The following is a 22,316-nucleotide window of genomic DNA, read 5'->3' as shown; positions in this document are numbered from 1 at the left end:
CACGCACACATTTGTCATATACACGTAAAGCATAACATCTTACCAAAAATAAAGAATTTAGGTTGTGCCTAAACATGGCAGCAGCCAGAGCCACCGCCCACAGCCATGCGGCAGCCACTGGCGGGCTCTGGGGACAGGAGACAGGACGGCATCTGATTGGGTCACGCATAGTTCTCTTGAAATGGCTTCAATTCAAAAGCAAGATAAGATGGGGCCAGGGAAAAGCACGTCAGGCCGGAAACACTTAGGAAATGATGCATAGGTGGGTATACCATGTTTATTTTAATACATCTCATTCATTTGCATCCTGCTAGGAAAATACCGTCTCACTGCGCTGACTGTTACAGCGGCCGGGTGTTATCGGTGTTCATGTCCGAGATAATTTAAAAAAAAAAAAAAGAAAAAAAAAAAAGCTAGGCAAAGAGTAAAAAGGAAAGCTTAATAATCACTTTATGGTGTAAAAAAAAACCCACTTAAGGCTCTCAGGAAGGCTACAGCAAGGAGAGGTGGTTTCTGAAGCCCGGGGCGTTTCCGGGGCTCCGGCCCCTGCGTCCCTCGGAGCCACGCGCCGGTCAGTCTTCCAGAAAGAGCAGGCTCGTCCGCGTCCTTGGCAAAAGCACCTGTGGCCACCCTGGACAGAAGGCCCCCGCGGCGGTGTCTGAGGCTCCCACCCCAGGGGCGCGCCTCCGCCCCGCGGCGGTTAGGTGTGTCTGTGAGCGGCTCTGCCCGTCGCGGTCCGCGGGGCGGTTGGCTCGCTCTCCTCGACGAGGAAGCTGCTCACTGTCTCACAAGTGCTACAATACTTGCTTTGATGTCACATTAAACAAACGTACACTGTCTCTTTGTTCTCCAGAGTGCGCATGGAGACAGTTTTTCACGGAGGAGAACAAAGACCGCACACTGGCAAGAAGCACCGTACATAGTAGGTTCAGGAATGTAACGCGCCATGTACATCCGTATCCCGGGAAAGGGCTGCTAGCTTGTCCTCACCTCACGTCTGCAGGGAGAGGGAGAGAGACAGACACTGAGAGGCGGGGCCGGCGCCCACACACCCAGAGTGCACGTTCAACCCAGCCGAGGGCGGCGCGCGCGCACACGAACACACACAGCATCACGTCTTAGGATTTCAAGTTTTCGTTAAACTTTTCAAACCGCATATGGCTCATTACCATTTCTGTGACATCCTGACCGAGCTGGGACTAGGCTCGCCGGGGCTCACAAAAGAACAAGGCTCGAGGGCCAGTCCCTTCCCCCATTCTACACATGGGGAAACTGAGGCTCAGAAAGGTTCTGGTGTCCTTCTCCCCACCTTCCTTTCTTCCAGCCTAGGGCTTGATGTGCTTTCTGGCGCTCTGACAGCCACACTGGGCCATGAGGCAACCCTGAGGACGGATATCACCAGCCCAGGCTCTGTGACCAGGCAGATGCACACCGAGCTCCAAGCTGAGAGCAGCTGTCCCCACCCTCTGTCGCCGGCACACCGGGCACACCGGTCATTCTAACACCTGGACCACCCATGTGCCCAGTGCATGACCGCTGGCAGGGTCTGGGAGAAAAGACACCTGCCTCTCAGTTTGGGGTCCTTGTCATCAGGTGGCCCACTGAGGTCAGAGCCCAGGGGTTTGTGGACCGTATGCACTGCACCCTCGGGCCATCCACGGGGCCCCCTGCTCCCCAGCAGAGCCTCACAAATGCACCTGACCCACAGGTTTCAAAGAGCTTGACCTGGCAGCTTCCTGCTGTCACACTGCCAACCACAGCCCAGGCTCTCAGACTCCCGTCTCTAAGAATTCCTCTCACCGCTGTTTGTTTTGGACGCCGTGGGCTCCTGCGTGCCCAGAGGCGAGGAACAGGTTCCAGAGCCAGACAGGCCAATGCCAAGATCAGGGAAGGCTTGAAACTGCCTCCTCCGTGCTGACTGGGGTTGCCCAAAGCCCGTTCTCTTCTGGGAAACAGCACGCCTCTCTAAAAGACGATTTCCCAGGCTCCCTGACAGCTGAGGGATGGCTGATGAGATCAAAGTGGAAGTCACTGGGAGGGATTTCAATAAGAGGATTGTTTTACCCTTCTTCCCACCTACTCTTTCTTTCAGCCTGGAGGATGCACGTGATTTCTGGAACTTCAGCAGCCATTTTGGGCCACGAGGCACCTCTGAGGATAGACAGAGCCAGTCCTGGGTACAAGAGTCCCTGATACCGCGAGACTTGCCTATTGGCTATACATTTACAAAGCATTTCGTACAGGATCTATTCAGCCTTTGACAACCCTTAACTTCAATCTCTATGAGCCTCAGTAGTTTCATCTGTCAGATGGGGTGGGTAACCTGCCCAAGCTGACCCCACTGCTGCCCAGGAAACCTCAATCATTCCACTGATGAGGTGCCCTCACCTTCCCCATCCATGAAAAGACGAAAGCCAGAGCAGAGCCTCTGGGGCAGAAGGGCCGTGGAGCAGGTTTCTGTGTGGCGGGGGAGGGGAGGAGTTGGGGACAGGAGCAAGAGACCCACAGCCCAGCCAGACACCAGAAGCTCACAGAGCAATCAAGGCCAATCAAGGCCAATCAAAGCCGATCACGGCGATCACGGACGGCCGCGTCCTCGCTGAGCTGATTTGCCCTGTGATCAGTGATATCACCTCCCCCCGCGGAATGCGGCCCATCCAGCAACAGCTCCTACCTGGTTGGCTGGTTAGGTGGGTTTTAACCTTTTTCTTTTCCGCTTTTTACCTGACTCCCTACGCCTTCCTGTTAACAGAAGGGCAGGGAGGGTGAGCGGGCCTAAGAGAGGGCTGCCAGGCACGCAATGAACAAATGCCTGAGCTGCTGTCTTGCTGGAAGAAAACTAGCTCCGTTGGTGCTGGCACGGACACTTCCCGGTCCCCTCGGGCCAGCCCTGGTGCCGCACTGCTTCTGGGAAGTCTGCCCGCAGGGGGAGGCCAAGACCCGCACTGGCAACACCCACTGACCAAGGCCGGAGACTGAAAACGCACGGCCCCACCTCTCCTCACTCCAGCCTGGACCTCTCCTGCCAGAGCCACACGGCTTGGCCTACCGGTGTCCATGTGGGGCAGAGCTCGCCCCGGAAGGTCCCCAGGGCATTGGCCGGTCAGCAAGCGGCTGACTGACGTCAGGGCAGTCCAAATCCCACCACCTGCCGCGCCCGCATCCCCACGGCCCAGGAACCAGGCGGGGGACCCTCTGCGGCTGCCCACCTGTCTCCTCTTCTCGGTAGTCCGGGTTCGGGCCGGTTGGCATGCACGTGCACTCCAGGTGCTCCTCCAGCCTCACCTGGACTTCTTTTAACTTTGGCTTCTTCCTGACGTACTCCACCTTGGCCACCTGCCCGAGAAAACAAGCCCAGCTATGAACGCCTGGCCCCACCGGGCCAGGATGAAGCCGAGCCCTCAACCTCCTCCCAGTGGGAAGGCAGGGTCTTCGGTCTGGTCCCACCTGTGTTGGAGTTCTCTAGAATGTGCTCTGAGGTGAGAGCTCTTGGGGGGTGGTGGTGAGAGAAGGGGTTTTGAGTGTGTTTAAGGGGCATCTGGGGCAAGGGCAACAAACATTCCCCAACGCGTCCCTGCTTATTCCAGGGGGAAACGCTGGGGCCTGAGTTGGCGCTGCTCATTTCCCAGCCATCACCTCTCCTGCCCGTGGGACCCCGAAAAAGGCTGTCAGGATCTGGATGAGATGGACTCCCTTGAGGATCCCTCCCTTCGCCCGCCTCCCCAGGGTGCTGGGCCAGATCACCCCACTGCCTCAGTCCCAGGCATGAGGCCTCTTCGTGGCCACGAGACCACAGGTCTCCGTGGACTTGGAGGAAAAGTGGGCAGAGACCCTGGGCCATCCCAGGAGTGGGAGAGTTGGCGCCTCTTCAGGGGCAAAGCCTCGCCAGGTGGAAACTCTGGGCACAGAACCATGAGGTAGGCCTCCCCCCCCCCCCCCCAAGGAGTTTCCGGAGGAAATGGCCCCGAGGCACAAGTTCAGGGGCAGCTAGAAGTCTAATCCCTAGACCCCAGGGAGCTGGCTTGTCTGTCCTGGGAGCTCCTCCACGGGCACACACACAGGCCTGATCATAGGACGTTAGACACACACACACACACACACACACACACACATGAACAGTGCACGCATCCCGACCCCAAGACCACAGCCTCACGCATGCACACAGTGGCTCCACAGCCTCCAAATACCTCCAGTGAACACCCCCAGGGGCCCAGCCTCCCTCACTCTGTCCGAATCATGGACAAGGAAGCAGGTGACAGACACCAGATATGCAACCCTCCCTGCAGCCCCACAGGCCCGCAGCTGTGCTCTGGTCCCCAGCAGGAACCCCCACACCCCCTCTGAGGGCTCCAGGCCCTCACCCATGGAGCCAGGTGCATGCAGCCAAGCACATGGCAGATGCGCCTCTGGACCCACTCTGGCCCCTCGTTCACCTGGGGAAACTGAGGCAGAAAAGGAGCACCCCAAGCATGTGGAGGGCCCATCCCGAGCTGGCAGGAGGCCCGGGACAAGGCCTCGAAGAGGGATGGTTGGGGAGGGGAGGAAGAGGATGGGTCCTCCACCAGGGTCTTCTGTAGAGGCCTTGCGTACAGACACCGGGGGACCCCAAAGGGGCTCAGCCCTGCATCCAGCAACCAGGGGCCCACTCCATAGGCAAGCTGGTCCTCAGGCCCGTCCAGACCCAGCTGTGGCCACTCAGCCACAGGAATGGTTGATTCTCCGTGCCACGGGTGCTGAGCAGTAGCCGTCAGTAGTGAGGGGGTTCGCAGGGGTCGGCCGCAGTGCAAACACTGTGGCCGGGTATGAGCTGGGGGAGCGGGTGCGGGTCAGCAGCCAGGTGAGGTTTGGGGCCAAGCCTGTGAGGTTTCCTCAACTGAGAACAAAGACAAGGTGGCCACCTGTCCACCTACCCTTTCCCCAGGGACCAAGCCTGAAAAGAAGAGTCCATGGGCCCTGTGGACAGAGCCTCAGCCTTCTCATCTGCAAAATGGGAACGTGGGTCACAAGATCAGAGGAATAAACGCGGTCACTCATGCAAAGTCTTCTGGAACTTGGGCCTGGGCCACCTTCCTGAGTGGTCCCTGGTGTCCACAGATTCACAGAACCCTGCCTGCACCCTGGCACCCTGCCAGCCCTCTCCAATCAGGAACAGCCCTGCCTCAGCTATAACCAGAGGCACCAGCTCCCTGACCTACCCCTCCCCCAGGGCCCAAGCAGGTGGGACCCCGAGGCCAGCCCCGCACTCTGCCATGGCTCCTGGTTCTGAGTGCCACGGGCACCTCTCTACCACCTTTGGCCTGTCAGGGACACAGGAGGCGGAGTAGGTGGACAGTTGTCCTGCCCTTGGTCCCAGGGCCTCACCCAGTGTCCTCTGTGGGGCAGACACTGGGACCCGGCTCAGTGGGGACCCCCAGACTCCTGGGCCAAGGAAGCTCTCCACCACATGGGGTGGACACTCCAGAAACACCTCCCTGCCCAGTCCCCTTGGCAAAATGCACACAACACTGGTTCCTCCTTCAGGCTGGGAACCCCCGCCCCCTTCAATGGCCCACTTTCATCAAAGAAAGACGGAGATTTACGATGCACCCGCTTCTGGATCTGTGAGGATTCCTGGACATCCCGGACCTCTGTCTAGGCAGGAAATGGCTACATTTTCCCCAAGAACATTCTGTGAATATTAAATTCTCAGAGGCGTCCTCCGCACTAGTCAGGTCCACAGAATGGGACGCTTATTCCCATAACCTCGTCCCCCAGATCCACAATGGAGCCCATGTGGGGTCCTCATGTCCCTCCCTTCCCCCTTTGTTTGTGTCTGGGCTGCACCTCATAAAACAGACGCCCCAACTCCCCACTCCTGAGGGTGCCTGTGTCATGAGCCACAGGCATGTCCACCCAAGAGTCCAGCAGTGACTGCACCCTCTGGATATAGGAGACACGGGTACAGGTGGCTTGAGCCCCAGCTGCCCACCAGCACCGCAGCTGGGCCGCCCCAGCCCAGAGTCAGGGCAGAGCATCACCCATGACAAAGAGCAGCGCTGAGCTGTAAGGCTCAAGTGTGTCCACTTTACAGATAAGGGCCCTCCAACAGGTCTAGAACCCAGACCTGCTGCTCACGCAGCGTCGGTGCACACGGCTGCCCCTTCACCCTGACGCCACCGCAGGCCATCTGCACAGGGCCAGTGGGCCTGAGTCATTGGGGGTCTCCACCAGTCATAGCCGCCACCGTCCTAACCACAGGCTGGGCCTGGGCATCAGCCTGCACTGGGGGTGGAGGAAGGACACGCTCCTCGGGTAGGCCAGTTAGTGAGCAGACAGCAAGCCCAGCTCAGGGAGGTCGGCCCCCAGGACCTCAGCCTACCTCTGATGGCAGCCACTATGCTGAGACCCCTGCTGCCAGGCCCCACACCCATGACCTCATGGATATGTGGAGTTGGAAGGGGGGCGGGGTAGCCATCGACCCCGGCATGCCCAGATGCCCAGGGCCTGGGGGCCATGGGGCAGCCCTCAGCCAAGCTCACACTGAACAGTTCACCCTCCTGGGCCTCAGCAGGGAGACCACGCCCAGGCTGCCTTTGTCCCCTTTTATAAGATGCCTGTGAATCAAAGGTCCAGAAAACCCACAAAACCAGGGAGGTGCCACCCCTAGCCAGAATCTCTACCACCCAGGACGACCCACAACCCTGCTCTACCTCAACCCCTAATGGAGCAGGAATGGCCAGCCTCCTGTCCAGGCCGGCGGCTGCCACAATGGGCCTCCTGTTCCCACTGACCTTTTGCCCCCTCTAGGCCAGAACCCCGGTGTCTGGGGCCGGCGGTTTTCCTGCCAACCCTCTGACAGTGGGCAGGGAAGAGGAGGAAGAGGCCAAGCCGGGGCAGGGTAGGATGTGCACATGGGCCCAGGCCACCTGGTCTCCAGATGCAGGAGGGAGCCCTTCTATCCCTTCTCAGACAGACCGTGACCCCCTCTGGGCAGGTGAAGGCCCAGGGAAAGCCCTGGACTAGCTCTGCCACCTGCCCTGCACCGATGGGACCTGTGCCCCAGCCAGAGATGCATCCTCCTCGGAAGGGGTCCCCACAACACTGTGCAGCCAGGACCCCTGCCCACCTGTTCTGGCAGAAGCAGATTGCTGCCCATCCCGGGACCAGACACTCCCTGGTCCTCATGGCACAAGAAGCAAGAGTGGGAACAGCAGGTGTCCCAGGAGGCCTGAGCCCACTTCATTCCAGCACCTCAATGCCTCTGAGCCCACATCTCAGGTGCCCCAGTGCCCATATGTGGGTCCATCTCATCTAGAGCACCCCCCACCAGTACACGTGAGGAAAATACCCCCAGTACCTAGATTCCCAGGGCTAGTCAGAACGCCCAACTACCCCAAGTGACAACAAGACCCCAAGGGGACAGAAGCTAGCCATAGAGTGGGATCCCGTAAGCAAGGCCAGTGTAGGATGCAAAGGGTTCATCCCTTGGGCCTCAGTTTCCTCCTTTAACAGAGGGACGGTGGGGGGGGGGGGGGGCGGGCCAGGACAGGGCCCTATTGCTGAGTGTCTGGAGGCCCAAGGCAGGCCCCCCACCTGAGAGGAGCCAGCGCCCCAGTGGAATGTGCTTACGCAGCTCCCAGACAGGGCAGAGACCACATGCCCGAGGTCACGTCAAGTTCCAGTAATGGGTCTAAAGGGCCTTCTCGCGTGACAAGTGGCCCAGCCGCCACGTGGTCCTTCACTTAGGAAGTTTCCTGCCCTGCACCTCATGCGGAGGCCAGGGGCTGACACCAAGGCAGTGGGCCGGCAGCAGCACCGAGGGTTGGAAATCAGCTATAGTGAAGGCATGAGTTCTATGCACCCCTAGACTAACGTCTTCGACCCAGGCCAGTGGGCCCACCTGCCAGAGGCTCAGTGTTGGTGGTGGTGGTGATTGTGGGGGGTGGGGGTGGGGCGCAGACACACCACCCAGGGCCCCAACCCACCTGAGCCTAGAAGGGGAGCTGCTGGCCCTCGAGCCTCAGCCTCACATCCCAGAAGCCAGGAGACAGCCCAGAGCCTCCCGCCAGGCCTGTCCCTCTGATGTCCAGATGCAGGAAGCCTCCCCGGCAACAAGGAAGGCTCTTCAGCACAGACACCATGTCGCTGTGCTTCAGACCCACTTCACAGATGAGGCAGGAAGTGGGGGGCCCAGGCCCCGACAGGAGCTGCCAGTCACTGGGCCAGAGGCCAGCCCTGATTCAGCTGCCCAGGACGACCAGGAGAAGAACGTTCCCCAAGGACAGGTGGGGAGGGCGAGGAACTCCTGCCTTACCTTCCTGCATCGCCCCCGGTACTGCCCTGGAGGCACCGTGCCCTGAGGAAGAGGAGGGCTCAGGCTCCAGCTGAGCACAGGTGGTAGGTGGGGAGGACAGTGGGCCCAGCCACGGGTCCCTCCTGAAGTGAGGGGAGGGGCTGGGCCTCACAGCACCTGAGAAGGACCCTTCCAGGAGAGAAACACCCCACAGATACACGCATCCCAGTGAAAGTGGGGGTGCCCTCCCCGATTTACAGGCAACATGCCCAGGGGCACTGCCTTCCTGTCTTCTGTGTTCTGGGGAGAGGCTTTGGGGGCAGTGCAAGCTGAAAAGCCGCCAACCTCAACTGCCAAGTACCACAGCCCCCACACCAAGATGCCTGCGAGAAAGATTTCGTTCTCCAAGGCTGTGTGTGGCGCAGGGGAGGAAAGAACCCCGACACCCTCCCAGCACACGCTGGGCCCATTTCCTCTCGCCCAGCCCGCAGATGCCCCGCCCACAACCCACATGCCCCGCCCACGGCTGGTGGTTGCCCCGCCCACAGCCCACAATGCCCCGCCCCTCCACAGCTCTACTGCAGGTGGCTGTGGGCGTGGCTCACCTTGACACTGCGGTGGTGCACACGGGATGGCTGACACTTGACGCTGCTGGTGTTGCAGCAGCCGGTACAGCGTTTCACCTCTACGCACGGGGGCCAGATCAGAAAGTTGGCAGAGGTGGGGTCCACCTGGCTACGAGGTATCTCATAAATGACCGTCCTCGTCTTGCAGACAGCAGGAACAGCTTCCTCTGCAGAGAAAGAGACTAGGTGGGTGTGGAGGCCACTTCCGCCCCCACTGACCATCTCCCACCCCCCAGGGCCTGAGGCAACCAGGGGTGGGGCTGCTTCTTCCTCCAAAGTGGCTGACTGTGTGTCAGGGGTCAGGGTCCCTGCTACCACCACCTGTAGGGTACCACTGAGCTGTCCCAGGATTCAGCAGGGGCAGGATGCAGCCAGCCAAGGGGACCGAGTGACATGGAGGCCAGGACAGGAGGGAGGCCTCATGTACCCATGGGGGGCAGGGAGCCCACAGCTGGGGACAGAATGGAGACAGGCTGACAGGCAGGTGGGGCTGGTGGAGGTGCAGACAAGCAGGGAACCCGAGGCAAGGAGCCCAAGACAGCTGGGAAGACAAAGAGGACACAACCATGCACACAGCTGTGTCCCCAGGCCAGGCCCTGCTCCAAGCAGGGACAAACCCACAAAGGAGCTGGTCACTGGCTCCAGGGCTCACACGGAGGTGGCTCTGGGCCATCCCTCCGTCATGACCTGAGTGGCCACAGGAGGCCTGGGGGGAGGGGACACAGTGGGCCTGCACAGTAGGCAAGGGACATGGCACAAGCCACGCCCAGACTCCCTGGCACCTTAAGCCTGAGACCGTGAGGCCACCCACGGAGGAACTGGCTCTTTTCTGCTCGGCTCCTTAGCCCAGGCCAACCGTCCAGACCAAAGTCCTCCACTCCTTATGGACACCAGGGTGGGACCAACGAATGAGAAACCCACCCGGACCCCGGCACATGGCCTCCAGGCCCAGCGAGGCACCGTGTGTTCTGCCGCCAGGGGACTAGTCACTAGGATGCCTGTGCTGCCCGGGTCTGTACCCAGGGAGCCCAGCCAGCAGGCTCCGCGGCTGCCACGAACACGGCTGCCCAGCAACACTCAGGGCTCCCGGGACACCAGAGCCAGAGCTGGAAGGACCCGCCCCTGCACATGGGGGACCCACCATGGCCCCAACAGACCCACACAGTTGCTCTCACACTGAGGCCGGCCTGGAGCAAGGACTGGCCTCTGCGCTCGAGGAGGCCGAGGTGCAGCTAAAGGACCGAACGCTCTGCCTTCCCCCCAGTGCCAGGGATGGGGCCAGCCATCGCATCCCCTTCTGGTACAAACGGGGTGAGAACATCTCCCGAGAGCCCTGGGAGACCCAGCAGGGACAATGCGCCTCCAAGAACAAGCCACAGAACTGGGAAGTCTGGATGATGGTGGCAGTCAGTGACTGTCCCACTGAGGGAAGGGGATGCGCTCCCAGCACCTGCCCAGCACCCACCTGGCCAGGTGGGCCAGGGGGTGGAGCCAGAGGGGGACTTCGGTCCAGCCCCTTATTTTATCAAGGCTGCTCCCTCCCCAGATGCAGCAGGACAGAACCTGTAGAGGAGCCCCTGGGAGGGAGCACCCACCCTTTGCTATTAACCTGGGACTGGGGAGGACCCACACGCCCGTGCACAAAGGTAGAAGCTACAAAACCGATCTTCTCAGAAGAAACTCAAGCTTGGGCAAGAGCCACCTGCCCAAGTCACAGTCAGGGCTCCTAGGCAGCAGCCACAGCAAGCAGGTGACCCCATGGCATGTGGCTGGATGGCCACAACCCCAGCTGCACCCCAAGGCACGAAGGGGCACAGCCCCGCAGTGCCCCACCAGCGAGCAGACCTGGCTGCTCTGTGGCAGGGACAAGAACCAACACCCCAAAACCCAGCAGAGGGGAAGTCCTAGGAGCGAAGCCCAGGGGCGGGGGGGCACGAGGGGGCCTCTGTAGGCTGCCCACTGGGCTGTGTGTGGCTGCACCCGGTCTGGGGCTCGCAGCCAGGAGCACCCAGCTCTCCACAGGATGAGCTGGAAATGAAACACGACGTCTCCCAGCGGGGCCTCCGGGAGCGCAGGCCTCAACAAGACCGGCACTTAAGGAATTTATGACGGCTCCCTCTCCAGGGGCTCTCGGCAGGGCCGGGCCAGGGCAGAGAGACTCCCCGGCAGGAGGGAGGAGCCCCTGAGCAGGCCAGGCCTTTGTGTGAAGGAGGAAGGAGGCAAAGCAGCCCCGAGGCCCCTCTCACCGATGCTTCTTTTCCTCCGAATGGGCACAGGTCGCCTCTCGGGTGCGTGCTTGGTGGCGCGGCCCCCGTGGGCTCTCAGGCTGCTTTCCAGAGCATCCTCAGCCCCTAAAGGTACAAAGAAGGAACAGTAACTGGCTGAGCCCGGGGTGAGCAGGTGGCCCCCCGGGAGACCCTCCATTCCCACACAGCGAGTTTCCAGATGTGCGGGGCGTGGGGCTGGGTGTAAAAGACTCCCCTTCCAGCTGCCAAACACATCCCAGCCCCCACGGAGCCCACACAGGTGTCCCCACAGTGTGGTGCCCTCACTGTGCCTCGCAGCAGAGCTGTGGGCTGCAGGGTCTCCCCTAGGGCGCCTCCGCCAGGGAAGCCCAGGTTAGGGCTGAGCCAGGTGGGGAAGCCCGAGGCCGGCCCTCCCAGGCCCACAAGACCCAGAACCAGCGGGGATGACTAGCACGGTGGTGCTGCTGGGCTCGGTGGGCACGCCTGCCCCTCCCTCTGCCCCTCATGAGCCGAGCCTGACGGTGCATCTGAACTTCCGGGGCGTCGGAAGTGAGGCAGGGCAGCTGGCTGCCAGCTGAGCCCACTGTTCCTGAAGCTGGTCCCCACGGAGGGCAAGACCCCGAGAACACAAGGGGGAAGCAAGCGTCCCCCTGAGGGTGAGCGAGGAGCTGCAGGACCCAGAGAGACAGAAGTCCTGGTGACTGACAGACAGGAAGGCCTTTGACACCAGGCACCTGTGGGCCATGATCACAGAGCGAGAGCAGGGAGGGGGCCAAGCCCCAGAGCCAAGAGCAGGCTGGCTAGAGCCCCCCCACTCACACCCCAGCCTCTCCTCCCCAAGGGCGCCCAGGTCTCTGAAAGGATGGGAGGCAAAGGTGGGTGGAAGGAGCATGCAGCCCACTTATACAACCCGCACCTGGATAACGTGGGTCACCTGGCTCCAATGCCTTTAACCCCAGATCCAGCTGGGAGTCTTTTCCCACTTCGCCCCCTTCCTCCCGGCCTCCTCAGAACCAGGGGCAAAGGGGGGCTGAGAAGACAGGCTCCAGCAGCCGCACAGACGCCCCGTCTGCCGCTCCTCCCCAGTACCCGCCCGCACCCGTTCTAAACTGCAAACAGTAAAAGACGCTCTGTTTTAGAAGCCGGAACGGAACCCAACTTTTCACTTCAAATGACTCAATGTTCCACAGCCACTATTTTTTAAGACCCAAAATAAGATCAGAACAGAACTACTCATGCAATAAGAACTTCCCAGCTACCAACTGTTACAAGAAGCACTTTTTCACGAAAAAGTCACATTTATGAGTCATGTCCTGGTCGAGGCCATCTCGCCATCGCCAAACCAAGGAGCAGCTGGCCTGATCTCAGCCGGCTCTGAGAGAAAACTCAGAAACATCACTCCCACTTCCGATGCCTTTCTGCAGCCGGCCGCCGTCTCCTTCCGCCTGGCCCTTCCCGCGTCTGCAGCGGCACTGCAGCCTGAGTCTGAGGAAACTGAGGCCCACGAGATGGAACCACAAGCCGGGACGAACGCTGGCCAAACCCTGTGTCCAGGCTCAGCCCATACTCCCGCCCAGGCCTCCTCCTGCCGAATAAACAGAAGTGACAATGGGCCTCCCAGTCCATCCACCGGCTGAAACCTGAACCGGCTTTGGAGACAAGAGATGGAGTGGAAATAGCTTCTGGTCAAACAAGCCCACCCTCTGCCCCCGATCAAGATGGGTGGTCGGCAAACCCGCCAGACTGCGCCTGCGAGGAAGCGTCACTCCCGCTGGCCGGCGGTGACTCCCAGGAGACCCCGCTACTGCTCTGAGCAGTTAACCAGGTGGCTTCCCTTGTCTTTTACGTGCACACATCCAAATGGCAGCTCCTGGGCAGAAGTCTTCCAGCCGCTGGCCCTGGTGGAGCGTTAATTGCCTGAGATGGGATATTTATGGGACATTTATGTATTGGTTACTCAGTGACCCGCGGGCCCCGAGCCAGACATCTGGGAGAACAGAGCTTCCGGCCAGCGGCCACCGCGCTGAAGGGTTTGTCCTCATCACACTGGACAAACAGGGCCCAAACACCACAGCCCATGGAAAATCAGCTCCCTTGCACGCTGGCACACTCTCCTGGTGTGGGAACCCGGCCACACCTCAAGAGCTGCGAGCTCCGTTCTCACCTCGCAAGAGGAATGCGGCCCAGGACCCCGCACGCCAATCACAAAGCTCCGCCCACACGAGGGAGCAGCCACTGTTTAAAAGGCCTCTTTTCTGCTTCCTTGGGCTTTGGCCTCCCACTCAGGTCAGCCTGCAAGGCCCCCCTTGGAGTTACAAAGGCAACAGGCTCAGATGGACCTGCACCCGGACCTGGGGGGAGGCCAGGGCCTGGAGGGCAGCCTTCCCCAGAAGCCTGCTGGGGTCAACTCTCCATTTTGCATGGGAACAGGGGTTGGGGGGAAGAGCCAGCCCCCCAGATAAGCTCTAGAGGCTACAGGTGCAGCTCAGAGACCGGCCTCCTCGGGTTTTCAGCTTCCAGGTCTGCAAAAGGGGAGGGAGCCTGGACAGATACTTTGATGTCTGTGTCACAAAGCACGCCCTGGGGGCAAGCCAGTGAGCAAGGGAGGCCCTCCTCTCTTCTCAGCCAGGTCTCTCAGGCACCCGATCCCAAAACCTCTGACAGGCAGACACAGGGCAGGTCCCACTCCCTGGGGTGGGAGGGAGGTGAGCTCCTGGGGCTTTCTATGATGGGCAATTTGAAACCAGCTGAGAAGTGGCTGGTGCATCCCAGCTTTTTCAGTTTAGACGCTCCGCCCCCCCCCCCCCCCCCCCCCGCCACACCTCCCAAAGAGGCTCTGGGCCCAGAAGCCTCAGGTCAGGACTGCCATCAGCACAGGCCCAGAAGTGCTGCCAAATCCTCTGACGGTGGGGGCTGGGGAGGCGGGCCTGCAGACACCAGAATAAGAATGGTCCCAGCAGAAAGTCAATGGCCCATTTCCCGGTGGCTTCCTATAAAGCCTTCCCGCACTGAGGCCCAGCTCTTCACAGGTTTCCCTTCTGCAAGCTGGAAAAAAAAGGCGGGAATCTCCTCTGGGAGGCCGTCTCCCACATCCCTAAATCCACAGGGATGGAGAGAAGGCAGGCCAGTGCTTTCCCAGCTCACCAAAAACAAATCCTTCTCCCCAGGGCTACAGATCCAGGGGCAGATCAAAATCCCGCCCAACTCTGAGCTCCCAGTGAAACTCGACCCCCTTCCCGATAAGGATCAGCCAAAGGATTTCCTGGGTCAAGAAACTACAGAAACGCCCGGCCTCCATGGAAGATGGTCTTGGCATGAAATGAAAACAGTTCAGGCCTCTCCACCACCGTAATTAGGTACAAATTTCCAAATGGCCAGACCTTGTGATTTCCCCTAATTCCCCCACCCCCACCTCTGCTGCAGGGTAGTTTGCAGTGAGAAATCTTCTTTTCGCTGATTGTCCCACTGCGCCACCTTCCACGGACACATTCACTTGGGGGTCTCAACTGGTCAATACTAAGTTTCCTCATACGAGTGTTTCCCCAGTCAATGCTGACATTAGGATTCCCACGCTACAAACACGTGGGCCAGAATTTTTCTGCTCCTCTTGGAAGGGGTTCTCTCTGGTCCACACCCCAGCAAAACTACCCAACGTGTCCTGGTTCCTCACCAGCCACCCTGGGTCCCCACGACCTTTGCCTACCCAGGCCCAGCCTAACTCTGCAGCAGACACTCCAGAACTTCCACACTGCTTCACAAATAAAACTGTCTAGAGTGGCTGCGCTCCAGGGCCTGAGGGTGAGCCCCGAAATAGTCCCCAAACAGCAGATGTGTCGGAGGCGCGCCTTTTTATTGGCTCGTGAAAATAGAGAAGAGCAAGGCCTCCAGCAACCAGAAAGGCCCAGCCCCAGGCAGGAAAGGGGCAAGCTCTCGGGACTGCAGAGGCACCCTGACCGGGAAGGGGGCACCCGCCCCTCCTGAGCGCCACCCACCTCCAGGGCTCTGCGCCCAGAGCCTGGCACCGCTCCCGCCCCGCCCCAGGCTGGAGAGCAGGCCTCGGGCCGGCACACCTGGCTGGGGCGCCGGCGCCCTCTATGCGGCGGCTGAACTTTCTGTGACACACGCGGCAGAGACCTTAAATGCAAAAACAATCTCTGGGCGAGCGAGCCGCGCTGGCCGCCGCTGAGAGAGAAAGTGGTGATTGGCAGAGAAACTCCTGACTCATCCGCCTGGGGTTTTATGGCCCGGGATTGGATTCTGACCTTTCGGTGCGGTGCGCTCCTGCACGGTGCCCGGCCCAAACGCAGGAGGGGCGCGGGGCGCACTCACCGCCCGCCCGCCCGCCCGCCCACGCCCACCCCGCGCGCGCTAGGGAAGGGGCGCGATTTACCTACGGAGTCTATCTCCAGGAGTCGCTGGAGGTCCCGGATGCTGTGGATCTGACTGTGCGCCAGCCTCTCAATTACCTCGCGGGGGATCTCGGCTTCCTGCAAGCAGAGCCACAGGATCAGCGCCCGCGGGCCCCGCCCCGCGAGCTCGCGACCCCCTCCCGAAGCGCGAGGTCCCCACCAGAGGTGGCCCCGGCCCTGCCCCACGCGGGCACCTGGAACGCAAGGCCACCCGACCCCCGCCCAGGCCATGGAGCCAAAGGCCCGGAGTGAGGCTATGTGAGACACCAAATTCTCCGTCCCCATCCCTGGCTGGCCTTTGCCAAAAAAAAAAAAAAAAGAAAATAGCCCGCCCCACCTTTACATTTTCAAACAAAAGGTCCCCACTCCAGCCCCTCCGCCTAGGGTGTCGGTTACAGGCGGTCTGGGGGCAGCTAAGGGCCCGGGGAGTTTCTGATTTAATAGTGAAATCGACATGCAGAAAGATCAAGTTGAAATGCGTCACGGATCGGCGACGAAAGCCACGGCAGTCCTAACACTTTAATCTAGCCAGGGGCTTAAATTTCACACCCCGAAATCCCGGGCGAACCTGCGGGGGAGAGGGTCTCCGTCTCACAAACAGGCGCGCGCGCGCACACACACTCACACCCACAGGCGCCCCACCCCGCTCCGGCCCAGCCGCGGCCCTAGCGCCGAAGGGACGCCCCAAATCCAGCCGGCGGCTGCAGGGAGTGTGAGGGTTAAATATCTACCTCTCGCGGCTCCCGGGTCCCTGCCCAGGCAACCCCCACCACTCGGCCTCCCCCAGCCCTTCCCGATTTTTAAAGGGAGTCGGAGGTCGCTTAGGGGTCTCAGGCACTAAGTTCCCACGACGAGGGCTGTAGAAAGTCATTCATCACAGCGAGCTCCCGGGGATTCGGGATTTGAGACGGGGGCCGAAGGGGAGCGTACGCGGGCGGCGGGAGGGCGAGGGCGCCTGCCCGGCCCCGGCTCGCCTCGCCTCGCCTCGCTCAGCCACCTGTAAGCAGGCCCCGGACGGGCGGGACTGTGCCGGCCCAGCAGACCCGGACGGGCTTGAGGACCGGGTACCCAAAGCTGCGGCTCCGCGCTGCCGACCCGGGCTGCCGGGGGCCCCTACCTGTTTATCCGCCGCTCTGCCCCTCCCTGGGCTCCACCGGCTCACACACACCCCTTTCTGCGCTCCCCGCCCCCGGCACTGCATTGCCGGCCGCGCCCGGGTTCACTCCCCGGAGACAGCCCGCGCCCCCCGAAGTTTCTCCCCACTCCGCCACCACTCCGTCCCTCCTCGGCAGAGCGACGCAACACGCTGGAAACTCACCAGACACACTTAGGCATGGCAGAAAATAGAACCTAGTTGGGAAAATTTTTAAATCGACCACCCTAACAGAAATCAAAACGCGCTCTGCAGAGCCTGAGCCCCGGGCGCCCCGGCCCTCGCGGGGCCGCAAGGGGGCCTAGGGGGCGTGCGCCCGGGCAGTCGGCGAGGGGGCCGGGGCGTGGGGATGACACCCACCTCGGCCAGGGCATGGGCGAGGTATCCGCAGCCGAGGAGCAGCAGGCAAGCCCAGGTCCTCATCGCGTCCCGAGGCGCTGGCGGCTCGGCGAGGAGGCGAGGCCGCGGGGCGGGCACTCCAGCCGGGCTCCTGTGCTGGCGAAATTCAGTACCATCCCTCAGGGAGCGCGGCCCGGAGGAGGGTGGTGCGTAGAGCAGCGGGCTGGCGGAGCGCGCCCGGCGCGAGCAGCGAGTGCAGAGGCAGGCAGCGCCAGCGAGGAGGAGGAGGAGCAGGGAGTGCGCGCCCGCCGCACCCGTCGCGCCGGGAGCCTCCTGGGCTGCCGGGTAGGGGGTGGGGACGGAAGGGGAGGAGGGCGGGGGCTGGGCCTCTTCCTTGGTGCGTTTCTGGCGCTGGCCGCCGCCGCGCTCGCTCCCCGGCGCAGGCTTTAGGAGCGCCCTGGCCGGCGGTTCTGCACGTTTGCGGGCGTCAGCCCCGAGAGGGAGCCTGGAGCGAGGCTGGAGCCGCCGCCGCACCACCACCGCCGCCACCCATCACCTGTCTGGACGCCCGGCCAGGCCCCGGCCACGGGCTCGCGCCCTCCCTGCAGGCTGCGAGCGGCCCTGCGCGCCCGCCGCCAGCCCCGCGCTCGCCTCCGGCCTCCTTTCGCCGCCGCCGCCGCAGCCAGGCCGGGCACAGCGCGGCCCAGCACGGCGCGGCCCGGCGGCCTGCGTGCGCCCTCCGCGGCGCGCCCTCGCTCCGCCCTCCGCCGGCCCGAGCCGGGCAGCACCCGCGGCCACGCTGCCTGGCAGCCGCCGCCGCCGCCGCCGCCTGGAGCCTCGCCGCGCGGGCCTGAAGGCGGGCGTAGGATCGGGCCGGCGCCGCGCCGCCGCTGCGCTGCCGGCAGGGGAGCAGGCGCGAGCAGGCCCAGCTCGCCGGAGTTGTACGGGCTCCTCGGGGCGCGCGTGTGGAGCCGGCCGACGGCGGGGAGGGGGTTATAGCGCCGCCGCCGCCGCCGCGCCCCTCCCCCGCCCCCTCCCTATCGCCTCCCCCGGATTCCGGGCCCGGGACCCGCACCTCGGAAGCGCGGGGGCCGCACGGGCCGGGCACGGCCCGGCCGCCGCGAGCACACACACGCGATCACGCGGGCAGTGAAATCCATCCACGCCTCACACCCGGCTCCAAGCACTGCCGCTCCGCCGGGGCTCCGCGCGCCCCTCCCTCGAGCTTGCCCACCCTCCCGTGCCAGCCAGCTGCAGTCCTGCGGCACCGGACGGGGAGGGGAGGGGCCGCCGCAGAAGCCGACTCGCCTCTCGGGCCCCAGCGGCAGCAGAGGGCAGCGCCCAGAGCTGCGACGCCAAAAAGGGCAAAAGCAGGCCGGCCCCCGCCCCCCGCCCCCTGCCGCGGCGCTCGGGCCTCTTTCCGCGGTTGGGATCCAGGGCCCCTGCCCACCCCTTCATAAAAGGAGGGGGAGCGAGGTTCTGGCGAGTGTTGGCTCGGGCTGAGTGGCGCTTCTGGAGCACTCACCTGGAGGCTGCCACGCGCCCCCGCCCACGATACGCTGCCCAGGGCGTCTGAACGAGGAGCCTCCAGCCACATTCCGAGATAGGAGCGCGCCCAGGGGCCGCCTCCCCACCCAGGGACCCCGCGTCCCCGCGTCCTCACTCCTAAGGGAAAGGACGGGTTGCGGCCTGAGTCGGTTACTCGAGGTGGGGGGAGCAGGGAACGAAAAGAAAGGAGCCGATGGTCACAACACCCCCGAGTGTGAGCCTCGGGCTCCGTGATCCACTGGGCACCCAGAGCGCCATCTCCCGCCAAGGCCCGACCGAGAGCGCGATGCGGAGGCAGGATCAGCGGCGAGCCAGAGGCCTGCGTGTGGCTGGACGGCTCCCCGCCACGAAAGGGCGGGTGCGCCGGGGCTGGGTGGATCCCTCCCGCGTACATCAGGTGGAGAAGACCCCCAGCGTTGGGCCCTGTCGCCGGTGCTCGTCCCTCGAGTGGGCGGGCGAGTTTCCAGGACCGGAGCTAGAGTAGTGATGGGCCGAGCGACCCCAAAGCTAGACGGCCGGGGCCCCTGGAGGCTAGGACACAGCCCCCTCCCCATGGGTGACTCCAGCCCGGGGCACCCGCCAGACAAAGGCAGTAAAGACGCAGCCCCGCCGGCCCTCTTTCATCCTGGGCTGGGCCGTCCTTGGCATGTCAAAGGCACAGTCCCTAGGGACTTCAGGGCGCTTGCCTTTCCCCAAACACCTCGGGATGGGGAGCTCCTGCGATTCCCAGAGGACCTCGGTCTCCGCGCCCCTTGCACGGGTCTCCACGCACCTGCAGCCTCCCGCTGCTGCAGCAACCTCACTAGCAAGCAGGCCCGCGGGGGTCAGGATGGAGAACGGGGAAAACTCGGAAACGTTTGAAAGCCACTCCTTGTCTGTCCAGGTGGAACCTTCTGTTGCTTCGGAGAAGGACCATTAGAAGTTTCTGGAAGGCAGCCAGACACGCACTGCCAGGGCTGTGGCTGGAGCCCGGGGGGAGCTGTCGCCTACGCATCGGAGAGTGACTGCACCGTCTGGTCGAGCCCCGGATTCCTCACAGGCAGAGAGGACCCAAGGACATTTCTTTGGGGTTAAAAGGCTCGGTTTGGTAGCCAGCGTGGACAGGAAAGAGAAAAGGTCGCTGTATTTCAGACAGGCGCTCCAGCCTCTGTGCAGATGATCCAGCTCCTGAGGGGTCTCTGCCACCTCTAAGCGGCCTGGCGCTTCAGGGGCTCCCAGTTCGAATTTGGGGCCAGCGGGGATATCTGGGGACACAGAAGGGGGCGCCTTTGAGGGGGCATCTCAGACCATAGCGCGTGCAGGGGCAGGGGCGAGCCTGGGTGCCTCCCCCGCCCCGCCCTGGAGAGCGGCGGGGTGAGCGGGACCTCCCTCCCTCTAATCGCGGGCAGCTATTAAAAATAAAACCGCGCCGCGTCGTCATAGCGACCACGACAACAGCGGCTGCGCGAGGGTGGCAAGAACTTATGCAGCCGTGCGACAGCCGCCCTGGGGGTACTCAGGGCACCATGCGCGTGGTAGGACCCAGACCCACTCTGCGGTGGGACAGGGACCCCCTAATGCAGCTCACCTCGCCCTTCCCTGTCCTCGGAAGAAACTGGCACAAGCTTTGTTTCCGAGACCGGGAAATGGAGACCATAGGAGTAACTTGACCAGGAGGTCACCAACTTGGGCGAGAAACGCTCCTGCGTGGATGCACTGCCGACCCTGGTTCCTCCTTAACACCCCGCCCACCCAGGCTCCGGCCTCCCTCATTTCGGCCCCTGGAGGAGGGGCTGCGTGAGCCGGCGGGCGCAGGATGCTTGGCCCAGAGGGGCCCTTGCACTGCGGCCTGCGGCTTGGCCTGTGGGGGCCGGCGCCGCACCTGCCCAGTCCACAGGGCGTTCCCTGCTGACCAGGCGTGGTCACGTGCTGCTTTCTGCCCGGAACCGCATTTCCTTTTCAACGCTATTAGGTTCACACGGATCGCTGCAAACATTTGATAATGAGGCTAAATATACTTGAGGCCAAGGAGGTGCGGGCACCGTTGTGGGCCCTGTGGGCAGGGACCCAGGCGCGGGCCAGGCGGTCTCCTGGGCTTCTGCATCAGGGGAGGCCAGGTGGAGGGCCCCTGGCAGAAGAAGGGGGTGAAGGGGGGTCTCCAGGGTGGGGAGATGCTGGTGGGAGGTGAAGGTGCACCTGGCCCGAAGCTATCTCTGGTGTCCCAGCCTCGCCCTATGCGCCTATGGCTGTAATTAAGGTGAATCGGTTGCTCCAAATAAGTGGAGACAGTGGCCACTGCACAGCTGAGGTGACTGGCTGGGCATCCACCTCTCGGGTTCCCTCCTGGCACCGAAGGAGGTGCAGGAAGGGCCTGGTTCATCCCTCAGAGCCACGTTGGGCTGGAGGGAGACACATGCCTTTACAAGGGCTGCCACAGAGCCCGGCATGTTGGGAGGTGTTCCGCCGGCATTTGCCCTGAAACCCATTTTATAGATGGTGCCAGAGCTGATGGGAGACACTGTCCTAGGCAGGCGGTGGCTCTGGTGATGCTGAGAGTCACTCAGGTGGCATTTGTCCTACAGCTCACAGACAGGAGCATGAAGGGTGTCGTGGCTGCAGGCAGTAATGCCAGCAGCCCTGGAGCCCACGCCCACCAGACCCCCAGTCCCAGGTGCAAGGGGATGGGAGGGCCACATCCAGGCCTGGCTGCCCTCTGTCCCTTGACCTTGGCCCTGTTGGTGTGTTTGTCCCTAGACTGCCCTGAGTCTCAGCTCTTTCATCTGGAAAATGGGGGCCATTTCCCTCAACGTTGCAGACAGAACCCTGTGACCCTGGGCAGGGCACAGCTGCCTGCACCTGGGTCATGCAGGCGGGGGCCAGCTGGGAGTCCAAACCCAGACCTCTCCTGGTGCCAGAGCAGATTTCAGAACCGTTTGTACTGATGAAACACCACAGCTCCCTTTATCTCTGGGCAAGGATCTCGGTTCAGGGCAATTAATACAGGAGCACCGCTCCTTGGAGATCAAAAGTGCCCGGGTAGGTATTAATTAAGTTATTCTCTTGGGTAGCCCCGGGCCCCCCACGACTAGGGATCAGGCCTTTCCAGTTTAGCCTCCCCAGAAAGGGAGAAGCCCACCAGCAGGCAAGAGAGTCATTCTCAGTGTTTTTAACTCCCTAGTAAACAGTTTTATTTTCTAAATACACAAACAGAAATAAAATTTGAAATAACCCACATCAATTTGTAAATACTTTGTGAGTGAAGACCTGTGTCGTGGGTGCTCGGTGGCTTCAAGAAATGAAGACTGGACTTGGACAGTCCAGCGTAGGCACCACTAGCCACGGTATTTGAAATGGGGCTGCTGCAGACTGGGGTGTGCTTGGTGGGTAGAAGACTGCCTCAGAGGATATAGCGTGAAAGTGAAGAGTGTGGCCCTGGCTGGTGTGGCTCATTGGACTGAGCACCTGCCTGTGAACCAAAGGGTCATCAGTTTGATTCCCAGTCAGGGCACATGCCTGGCTTGTAGGCCAGACCCCTAGTTGGGGGCTTGCGAGAGGCAACCACACATTGTTTCTCTCCCTCTCTTTTCCCTCCCTTCCCATCTTTCTAAAAATAAAATATTTTTTAAAAGAAAGTAAAAATATAAAAAGTGTAAAATGTCTATTTATATTAATCACATGTAGAAATAATATTTTTGAAATGTTGAGTTAAATAAACTATATGATTACAATTAATTTGACTCGTTT

At 61.8% G+C, this 22,316-nt stretch overlaps 1 protein-coding gene across 3 annotated transcripts; it reads right to left on the bottom strand.

Moving 5' to 3' along the window:
* Positions 1-382: 382 nt before the first annotated feature.
* On the bottom strand, positions 383-17,582 carry PDGFA (platelet derived growth factor subunit A). Of its 3 annotated transcripts, XR_016513366.1 has the most exons (8): positions 17,067-17,193; positions 15,535-15,631; positions 11,145-11,249; positions 8,878-9,065; positions 3,210-3,336; positions 2,675-2,742; positions 2,081-2,151; positions 383-997 (listed from the first exon to the last, which is right to left on the bottom strand). XR_016513366.1 is itself a non-coding variant. In XM_090288717.1 (7 exons), exons 1-6 carry the CDS (start codon positions 17,127-17,129, stop codon positions 2,687-2,689), a joined length of 636 nt encoding a protein of 211 aa, XP_090144843.1. In that variant the 5' UTR covers positions 17,130-17,582; the 3' UTR covers positions 383-997; positions 2,675-2,686. The 3 variants fall into 3 exon arrangements, 2 of the variants coding, with proteins under 2 accessions (XP_090144843.1, XP_090144842.1); XM_090288717.1 differs by lacking the exon at positions 2,081-2,151 and having other exon boundaries at positions 17,067-17,582; XM_090288716.1 differs by lacking the exons at positions 2,081-2,151; positions 2,675-2,742.
* Positions 17,583-22,316: the final 4,734 nt, after the last annotated feature.

Source organism: Furipterus horrens, unplaced genomic scaffold (assembly GCF_987537825.1).
Source record: "Furipterus horrens unplaced genomic scaffold, mFurHor1.1.pri manual_scaffold_10, whole genome shotgun sequence".
NCBI lineage: Eukaryota > Metazoa > Chordata > Mammalia > Chiroptera > Furipteridae > Furipterus > Furipterus horrens.
Note: the sequence above shows the minus strand (reverse complement) of the source record. Positions and strands in the feature narration are given on the sequence as shown.